Raw genomic sequence first — 11,391 nt, 5'->3', positions numbered from 1 at the left:
GAGCCCCGACCGCCGGGCGGGGTCCCCAGGAGGTGGACGCGGGGCCGGAGGTGGCTGGCGGCTCGGAGGCAGCCCCAAAGGCCCGGGGCCGAGGGGCGCGACCTCGGATCCCCCGCCCGGCGCGAGGGAGAGGCGGCCGTCAGCACGAGGCCCGGGAAGCTGCGCCCCAGAAACGGAGCCCCTGCTGGGAACCCGGGGCTCCCAAGCACCCCGTTTTCCTCCCTCGCGCGCCCCCACGGGGGAGGGGCCGGCCCCGCGTGGCTGTCACCCAGGGGGTCCCCAGCCCCGCTCCCCTGGCCCGCCTTGCCGCCTCCCCTCCCCCCGTTTGGTATTTACACCTTTCACACATTTGTAAGCTATTATCCTGTCCACGCTTAGTCACCGCTGAGCCAAGCGCCACGGATTTAGCTCCTTTAATCTTTCCTCCTAAATCAATCCTCCATTTCCCCTTAATCATCCCGTGGCTCCTCTCTGAACTCTCGCTGCTGCCTCGGCTGCTGCAGCCTGTGCCTATCTTTCTGGAACTGCTCCCCCCCAACCCAACACAAACGGGTGTCCCAAGGGCATGGTGAACATTTGGGGGCGGGTTGGATTTCCAGCGCTGCCGGCCCCCAGCCTGGGAGCCAGGGGGAAAGTGCAGACGCCCCCCCCCCCCAACCCCACAATCCCTTTCTGGAAAACACATGACATCTGAACCATCCTGTCTCCAATCTCAGAGTCTGTGATTCTGTCTTCCTCCTGCCTTGCCCTCCTCTTCTCCTGGATGACTTGGAAGACCCTAGGTTTGCCAAAAACCAAACCAAACCAAACAAAAGTCAACAACCACACACACAAACACAAAAACCCTGGCAGTCTTCCCCTCAGGTATCCGGCCCCGGTGCTTGCTGCCGTCAAAGGAGGTGGGGTGCAGGGAAAGCCTGGAAGGACAGAGAACATTGATAACTCACAGGCCCAAGGCTGCCCTCAGCCCCTGCTCCAGGGTGGCTGTCCGTCTCTCCTTGACCACCCTCTGGCCCCCCCCTCCCCGCTTACTCCTTCCTCCTCCGACCCATGGACTCAGGCGTCTCATCCTGAGGCCGGGCATTCCTAAGGCTCCTTGGGGGTGCCTCTGCATTCCTGATTATTTCTGGCCCCCAGCTTGGGCCTGGCAGAGGCAGCCCGCCACCAGCCACCAGAGGGAGCAGATTCCTCCCAGGAAGCAGAAGGGCAGGGGTGGGGGTTCAGGAAGGATCCCGGGTAGCGGAGAAAGCGGGAGGATCGGAGGGGGACGGGACGTGGGGACCATTTCTTCAAATGCTAATCAGTATCTTCCGGCAGTGCCCTAAGAAGCTGAGCTGATAATGAGCCCAGCTCGGGGCTGATTCCTGATTAATGAAGAGGCCACGGGGCTGCTGAGTGGGGCCGGGTGGGGCATGGCCCTCCCCACTGCCCTTGAAGACCAGCCCTCTGTGACAACAGTAACAGTCCCGGCCTTTCCTTGCTGGGCTACACCACTTAAACCCTCCTCCACCAACTCGCTGCTCAAGCTGCCAGGCCAACAGCACCCCCTCCAAGAAGGCCTGCGAGGCAGCAGCCAGTGTCCGGACAGTGGGATGACGGGTACAATCTGCAATCTGAGAGGTAGGCAGTATTTTTTAAAACAGTTCAAGTTTTATTAACATAATCAAGATTTGGAGCTTCTTTTGACAAACTGGAAGACCCTCCAACACTAGACTCCCTCATAAAGGGCAACAGCTGGGGCTGAGGAGCCGATGCCCCTTTCTTTTTATTTTTTTGAGTTGGAGTCTCACTCTGTTGCCCAGGCTGGAGTGGCATGCTCACGGCCACGGCAGCCTCGACCTGCTGGGCTCAGGCGATCCTTCCGCCTCAGCCTTCCAAGTAGCTGGAATTACAGGCACACGCCACCATGCCCTGCTAATTTTTTAAATTTATTGTAGAGACGAGGTCTCGCCAAGTTGCCCAGGCTGGTCTCAAACCTCTGGGCTCAAGAAATCCTCTTGCCTTGGACTCCCAAAATGCTGGGATTACAGGTTTGAACCACCACACCCAGTCCTGATGCCCCTTTCAAGGCTAAGTGATCTTCAGTTCTCCTCAGACCCCACCCTTCCCTATGATGTGCCCTCACTGACCTGAGCAGCCTGGCTCCTGAAGACAGGATCAACCCTGAACTGGATGTTGAGCTAAATGTGCTCCAGGTTCATGCCTCAGGAGAAGATGGGACCAGAAGGAACAGGAAGGGTGGGAAACAGAGTGGTAGATAAAAGGCTTGGACCAACCTCAGTGGGAACCCCCTCCCTTCCAGAGCCGAGGAGGCAAGCAGCAGCCCGTGTACCCTCTAACCCAATGGCAAAGGTACAAAGTTGGGATGGAGTGTGGAGTAACTCCTCTCACGGCCAAGGGCAGTTGGTGGAGAGGCAGAGACTATCGTATTGGCCAAGGAAAGGGATAGGGCTAAGGAGATAGCTGGGATGGAAAGGGGGGCTGCTGAGGAGCCCCAAACTGGGGGCTGGGACAGCCAGAGAGAGAGAGAAGGCTTGCATGCTGCTTCCCTTGCTCAGAGCTGTCCTGGCTGGCAGCTGGGTGGGGCTGAGAGAGGAGGGAGGAGGGCAGGGAGGGGGATTGCCCAGCTGGAAGAGGCCTTGTCTAATTGTGCCTGATTAGTAGAGAGGAAGAGAACAGGGCGATGATTAATAGTCATGGCAGTCACCAGTGTGTGGGGAAGGAGGGTCAGGAGGGGGAGGGAGGCTTGAGAGCCCAGAAGGAATGGGGACAGTGAGGCACCAACAGGCCTGGTTTCCTGGCCCTCCAGGGACTGCTGGACCCTTGAGGACCCCACAGAGAGGGGTTGGGTTCTATTTCTGACTCCTGAGGGCTTCTCTATCTCCCCTATGCCTCAGTTTTCCAGGCAGTAGAATGGAAAAGGTCAAGGTCATGTCCTGCACCTGGGATGAAAGGTGCCTTCGCTCACATGGTGTTTCCAGACACCCTAGTGCCCCCACCCTCTAGACACAGGCCCTATCCTCAGCTCAACCTGGGACCTCAGCCCAGAGAATAGACGGCCTGACTTCCATTCCCAGCCTGCAGCTACCCCCTTTATCCTGTGGGGATCCCAGTTGTAATTCTCAGCCCTGTCCTACCCAGGAAGTCTATGCCTCTTTTTTTTTTTGAGTTGGAGTCTCACTCGGTCGCCCAGACTGGAGTGCAGTGGCCGCTCCCAGCCACCGCAGTCTCGACCTGCTGGGCTCCGGCGTTCCTTCCGCCTCAGCCTTCTGAGTAGCTGGAACTGCAGGCGCACGCTACCGTGCCCAGCTGATTTTTTGATTTATTGTAGAGATGAGGTCTTGCTGCCCAGGTGGGTCTTGAACCCGCAGGTTCAGGCAATCCACTCACCTTAGCCTCCCAAAGGCGTGGGACTATAGGCTGAGCCACCGAGCCCGGCTCTATGCCCCATTTCTAGGGCCATCCAGAGCTGCTCTGTCCACGATGGCAGCCTCTAGCCACATGTGGCTATTGGAATTAAAAATTCATTTTCTCTGTTGCACTAATCACATTTCAAGCACTCAATAGCCACATGTGGCTAGCGACTACCATGTTGGACAGTGCAGACACAGCATTTCTGTCACCACAGAATGTTCTATTGGCCAGCACTGATCTAGACAGTGTGTGCATATTTCAGAGGGTTGGAAAGAATGGGAATGATAGAACAGGGCAGAGAAGGGTGTGGGCCACCAGGTCAAAAGCAGGGTGGAGACCAGGTGATGGAGAGTAGTGGTAACCAGCAGGTGGGGCTGAGAACAGCCAGGTTAAAGACAGCCAGGAGTTGAGGTGGTGCTACTTGTAACAACTGACACTTACAGGGTGCACACGGTGCACATACTAGGCAGTGTGCTAAGCTCTTTAATCCTCACGGCAACCCCAAATTTTCAGGTTTTAATATCCTATTTAATGAATACACAGACTGATGCTTGTGGAAGCTTTTTAGCTTCCCCAAGGCCACACAGCTTAACGAGTACAGTGGACGTTCAAATCCAGGTGGTCTGGCGACTCCAGAACCCCACCCTTGAACTCTCCAGTGTACAGTCCTCAGCCGAGAGGTGATGCTGAGGTTTAGAGGCACGCTTGCATTTTGCAGCTCAAGAAATGAAGCCGGGGAGAAAGAGTGAATTCTGCCTTCTAGTAAGAGGGCAGGCTGAGAGCAAGCACAGTAGGGAGAGGAGAGCAGGGGCTTGGAGGAAGTGGGGGCCAGATGGTGGCAGGACCCAGAGAGGAGGGGAGCTCTGTCTCCAGGGCCGAGGGCGGAGGACATAGAAGTGGTGGTGTAGCCGGGCTCGGTGGCTCAGCCTGTAATCCCACACCTTGGGAGGCTGAGGTGAGTGGATTGCCTGAGCCTGCAGGTTCGAGACCTGCCTGGGCAACTTGGCGAGACCTCACCTCTACAATAAATCAAAAAATTAGCCGGGTGTGGTAGCGCGTGCCTGTAGTTCCAGCTACTTGGAAGGCTGAGGCGGAAGGATTGCCGGAGCCCAGCAGGTTGAGGCTGCTGTGGCCGGGAGCGGCCACTGCACTCCAGTCTGGGCGACAGAGTGAGACTCCTCAAAAAAAAGAGAAGTGGTGGTGTAAGTAGGAGGTGCAGGTGGGAGTAAGAAGAGAAAAGGGAGGAAGAGCTGAGGTGAGCTAGCTGGAGCTAGTGGGGCGGAGAGGAAGAGAGCACCCCACACCCAGGGCCCTATCCTCTCTTTCTCCCCTCTTCCCTCTCCACCTCCTCCTCCTCTCCAAACTGTGCCCAGCCTGCTCCATCCCTTACACCTTCCCAGCCTCTTCAGCCCAGAGTGGCCTCTCTCTCTGAAGTCAGGCTCTTACTGTCCAGGCACCTTGTCTGGCAATTGATCCTGGCACCTTGTGACACCACTTGCATGGTTGATTAACTCTTGCATGGTTGCTTAAGCTTTTGAGTGTCCCTGTCCCCACTCCACCATGAGACGGTAGGCTGCTTGAGGACAGAGACTGAGGACAGGGCTCCCCTTCTTTGCTGTCCCTCACAGTTCCAGGTAGGGAGCCCAACACATAGTAGGCACACAGAATTCCATGTTGATTGATTGACTGATCGGGAGAACACGAGGGGATATTAGGGAGCAGAGCGATTGCAGTGGTAACAGCAGCAAGAGCAGCAGCAGAGGGGACTGGGGGAGGGCGCGTTACCCAGAGTAAAAATAGGCTGGAAAATGTGACATTTATTAACTTGGATTCCGGAGGAAAGGTCACAGCAGAGTGGGGAGTGGGAAGGCGGAAACAGGGAGAGCAACAGAAAACATAGAACAGCCCCTTCCTGAAGCCTATGCCCACCTCTGACCATCTCATCACCCATGCCCCGGCAGGCTCCCCACCAAGGGTTCACGCACCCATCTCCCCTCCAGAGACCCGCAGTCTCCGTCATGGACCACGTCCTCCCCACAGAGTTGATGACGGACCTCACGTCCTTTTGAGAGACACCCATGATTTCATCTCCACACCCCTTTTCCAGCCTCACCCCATAACACACCCCCCATCTTCCCCATCACCATGGATCACAGGCCCCTTCCTAAACCATATTTCCAGACCTTGGTGAGTTTGCAGCAGACTCAGGCCTGGAATGCCAGACCCAAGGGAAAGTCACACTCAGCAGATGGGGGATGGGGTGTGGGCAGAAGGTAGCAGGCTGGGCTGGAGACAGGGAGAGCAGGAACCCCAAAGGGGCATTCTTGGCCCCCAGTGCTTGCTTTGTCTCTCCTCCCCTCATCATCCTGCCCCAGCACAGAGCTGTGACCCACAGACTTCTACCATCTTCCTCTCTCTCCAGCCCCAGGGGGCCAAAGGACCTGTGGGAAATCCACCCTCACTCCTCCCCGCCATCCCTGAGGAACTCACCCACCTCGATCAGGGAACTACCTGTTCCTGCATCCTCCAGGCACCTCCTCCTCTCCTGGAGGCCAGGCAGGAACCCTCCACCTCCCTCCCCTTACTTCCTCACCCCCTTCCATCTCTTCCTCCTCTTCCCTCCCACTGAGGTCTCATCACCCTTCCCCTTTCCTGCCCACCCCCAACCAGGGCCTGAGACAAAGTCCCCCTCAGGGACACAAAGACCCCATTGATTTCTGCCCCAACAACACCTGCTGACACTGGGCTCTGCCCAGCCCCCAACACGGAGGGATGAGGATGGCAGAGGAGCCCTGTGGATCCTAAAGACCACACTCACACTCCACACCCCACCTCCTGCTTGGGGACGCTCCCGGCCCTGGCTGTAGGGACCAGTGATGTTTCCTAGAAGATTCAGCCGGACAACAGGCCGATGCCCCCTGCTCTTCTGCCTCCTGACCCTCTGTTCCCACCTAACTCCCCCACCCAGTGGCAGGAGACCCCAGACACTGCAGGCATGGTGGGGGCAGTTGGAGCATTTTCCTGGTGATACTGAGGCAAGGAAGGAATGAGAACCTGGCGGGGGTCCCCATCACTGGGGCTGGCTGCTGGAGCCTGGGCTGGAGTGGGCACCATGTTGACGCCATGCATTTGCATATGCACTGGGCAATGGTAACAAGGATGAACACACACACACACACACACACACACACACACACAATGCTGGGAGCAAACTGTGGATTGATGACAGGCATCTCAAGCACCATGAATGCTAGATACCCCATGACTGAGGGTGAATGGAGCACTGACAGACAGACAGGCCGCGTACAAGACACGCCCACCCCCCCACACACACACCTGACTGGGAGGTGTGCATGGGAGAGCAGACCAAGTCACACTCCACTCCCGGTGAGGGTATGTGTGTTTGTGTTCACACACAGGTGAGAGATGGCACCAGCAGTCCCCGCATGGAGAGTAGCAGCTGGGATAGATGGGACTGGGGTGTCACCAGAGGGGATGGTGTCCACAGTGGGACCCTGTCCTTGCAGCTAAGTGAGAGCTGGGATGTGGACAGAGATGAGTAGCTCTCTGGGTGTGCGGGTGTGCAGGTGTGCATGTGAGCATAGTGACAGGGACACTGAGTATGTGAGAGAGAGGGAGTGTGCAGGAAACTGTGTCCCCCGGCAGAAGCGTGAGTGTGTGTGCATGTGTGTGGGTGTGTGTATGCGTGCCAGGGCAGCAGTCAGGGTGAGTTATGCACATAAGAGTGAACCAGTGATTCCTAGTGTAAGAGCCAAAGCTGGGCACGGGAGCAGCTAGAACAGGAGACAGAGCGGGGACTGGCCAGGGGGAGAGCTGGAGGGGCAGAATGAAAGAGAGATGTGTGAGGGAGTCTGTGAAGGGGTTGTGTGTGAGAGACACATACAGAGACAGAGAAGAGACACTGGCCCCCAGTGTGCACGGAGACCGACTCTCTCCAGCCTGCCTGCCGGGCCAGCTCCCCAGGAGGCAGCCCTGAGTCCTTCCCTAGCTGGAACCCCCAAACGCCCCCTCTCCAACACCCTCATTTGGTGGGGAGAAGAATCCAGTAGCCTCAGAAGAAAAAGGGAGCAAGAGAAAAGTGAGAGTCAGCTGGCCCAGCCTTGGGATGGCACGTCCCTTCCCGCAAGCTGGCCAGCTCCAGGACACCTGGGCCCATCCCCGGGGTACCCCACCCCAGCCCCCAGCCCTGGGCACTGCAGCAGCAGCAAGACCAAGAAGAGGAGCAGCAGCCGCCCCAGGGTAAGCCCCTCGGAGCATCCACTACTCCACGCTGGGAAGCACCAGCCTTGGGGAGACACGAGGCCACCAGAGGCCAGCCTCTGGTGGTGGGAGGAAGGGAAGCCCTGTTGAGGATGCCCGCACGCACCACTGCCACCACTCCTCCCGCCCTCCCGGCCTCTGGCCGCCCCAGGCCAGGCGGCCCAGCTGGCAGAACTCACCACGGAGAAGTTGCTGGCGGAGCAGTGATGCCCACTGAAGTTGCAGCTCTTGAGCATGTCGGCAAGCTGGTGGCCAGTGCGGTTGAGGATGTCTACCATGTCAGGCTCCGGGTAGCGCAGGCCAGCGGCACGGTGCCCATCCCGGTCTTTGGGGGGCAGCCCTGTCAGATTGGCCAGGTGGAAGATGTCGGCATCGCTGAGTGCCGAATGCCGGAAGCGGTTGATGTTGCAGAGGGTGACGGCCGGGAAGCCCGCCACTGGGGCTGGGGCAGCAGGGTCCATTGCCACCAGGTGAGGCCGGGTCAGGTAGCCCCGGGCCAGGCCGGTTGCCTGGTACAGGAAGGCAGCCAGAGAGGTGAGTAGGGCCAGTGCCCACAGGGTTCTGCGCAGTCCGTGGGGGCCTGGGCCACAGGCCCGGCCCAGCCCATGCAGAGTGCTGGTGCTGGCAAAGGTGGCCAGGTCCCGGGGGGCTGCTGCCCCCCGAGCAGCCCCCAGGAGGCTCTGCTCATCCCCTGCCTCCTTCTCCTTGGGTTTCGCATCCTCCTCAGCAAATTTGATTTTGCACACAATCTCGATCGGCATCTGTCCCCGGCTGCTGGGACTGGCCAGAGCCTCCCTGCCCCTGTCCCTCCCTAGCCAGCAGCCCCGGTGCCCTCCGGAGTGGCGGTGGTGGCAGCGGCTGCTCTTCTAAACTCAGGGCAAGCGGGAGGAAGACGGGGACAGGGTGGGGGCCCGAGGTGGGGGAGTCACTCCCACTCCCAGCAGCTCCGCAGCCCTGGTGCTGCCTCTGCCGCTGCTGCCTCTGCTGCCGCTTGTCTCTCTCCTCGATCGTCTCCTTGTGGCTTCCCTTATCAGCACCAGCACAGCTGTCAGCCCCTGCGTGTGTCCCTGCGAGCGAGCGAGCGAGTGAGCGAGGGAGCCAGCGCTGCTCCGCCACGCCGCGCAGCCCCAGCCGCTCCGCTCAGCATGTGCTCCGGAGCCCACCCCGTGCTTAATAATTCAGGACATGTCAACAGCGTTTCACCGGCAGCACGGGCGGCAGGAGCCAGACCAGGGGAGGGGACAGCCCCCAGCCCGGGACAAGGATCCTGGAACTGGGCTGCCCCCCAAACTCTTGCTACGCCCTCGCCGCTCACAGGGTCCCCACATGTCCCCACTCCCTGGCCACCCAGGGAAAGGCGCTGTGCCCTGAGCCCCCAGCTCACTCTTTGCCACCTTCCTGGACCACGCCCCCTGAAGGGTCAGTCAACTCTGTCCCCTACCTCCTGGCCTCCCTGACTCCTTACTCCAGTACCTGGCCACCACCTGATCTCACTAGCCCACTCACAGCAGCTTCCAGAAACTCCTTGAGAGAGCCACTTGTTTGAATGAGGGAGGGGAGGGGAGAGGAGGGCAGGCAGGACAGATCAGGAGACAACCATGAATCCTCCGAGATTCTCAGCTCCCCCAAAGCTTTGCTCTTGACTTCAGCACCCTCATACCCTATGCCCTCTGGGAGGCTTGCTGCCCTCTCCCTCACTGTCCCCAACCCCAATCTCCGTCACTCCTGCGTCTGGGACAGAGAGCACCCTGGCCAACTGCACATCTGTGGCCACTTTGCTCCCCCAAATGTTCCCCAGATCCAGGGTTGGGGGAAGGATGTTGGGTAAGCAAGCCAGGGAGCAAAAGGGAGGTATGGGGGGGAGCTCTCATCCTATAGGAGAGAGGGTGTACACTGGAGGGAGAGGAAGAGCCGCAATGGGGCTGTTGAAAGGAAGAGAAAGGCGGGCTGGGCTTCTATGGCAGGGAATGCCAGCCTAAAATAACCGATGTGAGGGGTGCCTGGCCACCCGGCAGCCTGGGGCAGGGGAACCCCGGGGGGCCCGCTGTTCTCGTGGAGGGGAAGCAGGAGTGTGGACTGTCCTCCCAGGCAAGGGTGGGAGCCCCTGTCGGCTGGCCAGGAGGGGATGCCTTGGTGTCCCCAGGGCGGGGGTGGCAAGAACAAGCGCCTGTGTCCTGAGGGGCATGAGCCCTCACGAGAGAGGAAGCACTTGTCCCCGGGAGGAAAGGGGGGCTGATTAATCGGGGCACTAATGAGCAGCAGGGAGAGGAAGCGCGGAGGGGCGGGGGAGGCGGCTCCATCGATCCGAGCCGCGGAACCAGCAGCTGAAAAAAAAGTGAGAAGGGAATCGATCTGAGGGAAACGGCAGCTGCTGGGGATTAGAGCCCGAGGTCCACCCGCTGCCCAATGGCCACCCCGCCCCCTGCGTCAGGCTTGGCCCTGCAGCCTCTGCCTGGCCCCGGGGGAGGGGCCCAGGAATGACTCCCTGGGGCGCAGGGAGCCACTTTGCCCACCCTGACTGCGGGGCCAGGTCAGGCCCCATCAGGGTCACCCCAGCATGGAGCCTGCCCACACACCCAGCTCTGGCCATGGGTGGCGCCCTGCCTAGGTTGTCCCTGGCCTGGCAGCAGAGCGGCTGCCCCATGGGCCCTACAGCTGGGCTTTCTCCCAAGTCTCTGATGAGTCTGGGTCAGCTGGCTCCCCAAGCTGGGAAGATAGGACCCCCGGGGTCAGGTGCTACATATGGCTGGGACACTGCCTCCCAGAGGGGAAAGTGGGGTTGGCATAGGAAGCAGCCGCTGAGTTAGCAGTAAGAGTGTCTAAGTGACCACAGACCGCCCCCCTCTCTCTGTTCCTAGCCCAGGCAGCCCCCTTCCATGCTCTCCCCTCCCTGGTGGACTTCTAGACCTGTCCAGAGCTTCCCCCCACTATTCGTCCCCATCCTTCTTTCTCTTCCTCTTTCTCCCAATATTGATTTTTCTTTACCGTTTTTTAAAAGGTGATTTAATTGCTTTTTTAAGGTTACTTCACTCTGGGGCTCTGCCAAGAAAGCGGGGGAGCTGTGCCCCAAGCTCTCCCCAGCACTCGTTGCCACCCTGGAGTGTGTACGCATCCCTGAATTCTCTTGCCACCCATTGAGATCTCAGGGTCACACTCCCTCACAACGTACTGGCCTTCATCCTGAGCCCAAATCACACCCTCTTTCCTCCTAAGGGATGTCAGGAAGCCTTCAACCTCTATAAGGAGTGAAGTTGGGCGGTCACTAGACAGAGGGGTTGTTAGGGGTTCAGAAGGAAGCTCCAGGCTACTGGGAAGTGGAGCAGCAATTAGCTGCACGTGCACCCCCACCACTGCCCCACAGCTAGCTGTCTCCAATTGTCCCCAAATCCCCACCATCCAGTCTCCCAGACCTCCAGGAATCTGGCTGTGCTCAGTGGGAGTCCCCGCCCCCTATCCTCCCAGCTCATCTCGACCTTTCCTTCGGCTCTTCTCCAGTCTCTCCTGGCCCCCTCCTGTCCCTCTCTATGGCCCCTTCGCCTCTGGCCCCCGTCCCCTCTCTCTTCCCTCTCCCCGCTTCCCTGCCTGCCTCCCTCTCTGCCCGGCTGCAGTTGGGTGATAATCTCCCTCATTTAGCCTCCCGGCTGCTTCCCCGGCTCATTGCCCAGCTGGTCCCTGGGGCCCGGCCCAGCTTCTTCC

At 59.3% G+C, this 11,391-nt stretch overlaps 1 protein-coding gene across 1 annotated transcript in view; it reads right to left on the bottom strand.

The window, feature by feature from the left end:
- Nucleotides 1-8,842, bottom strand: part of ASIC4 (acid sensing ion channel subunit family member 4) — a 24,323-nt gene extending 15,481 nt beyond the window's left edge. The window contains 3 exon segments of the mRNA XM_008058892.2: nt 7,875-8,495; nt 8,497-8,778; nt 8,780-8,842. Coding sequence (XP_008057083.1) covers nt 7,875-8,495; nt 8,497-8,778; nt 8,780-8,842 — 966 coding nt within the window.
- Between the last annotated feature and the right edge of the window lie 2,549 nt (nt 8,843-11,391).

The sequence above is a fragment of the Carlito syrichta genome, unplaced genomic scaffold (assembly GCF_000164805.1).
Source record: "Carlito syrichta isolate Samal-C Ts95f unplaced genomic scaffold, Tarsius_syrichta-2.0.1 Scaffold303646, whole genome shotgun sequence".
Lineage (NCBI taxonomy): Eukaryota > Metazoa > Chordata > Mammalia > Primates > Tarsiidae > Carlito > Carlito syrichta.
The sequence above is the reverse complement of the archived record's forward strand: the minus strand, read 5'-3'. Positions and strand labels throughout refer to the sequence as shown.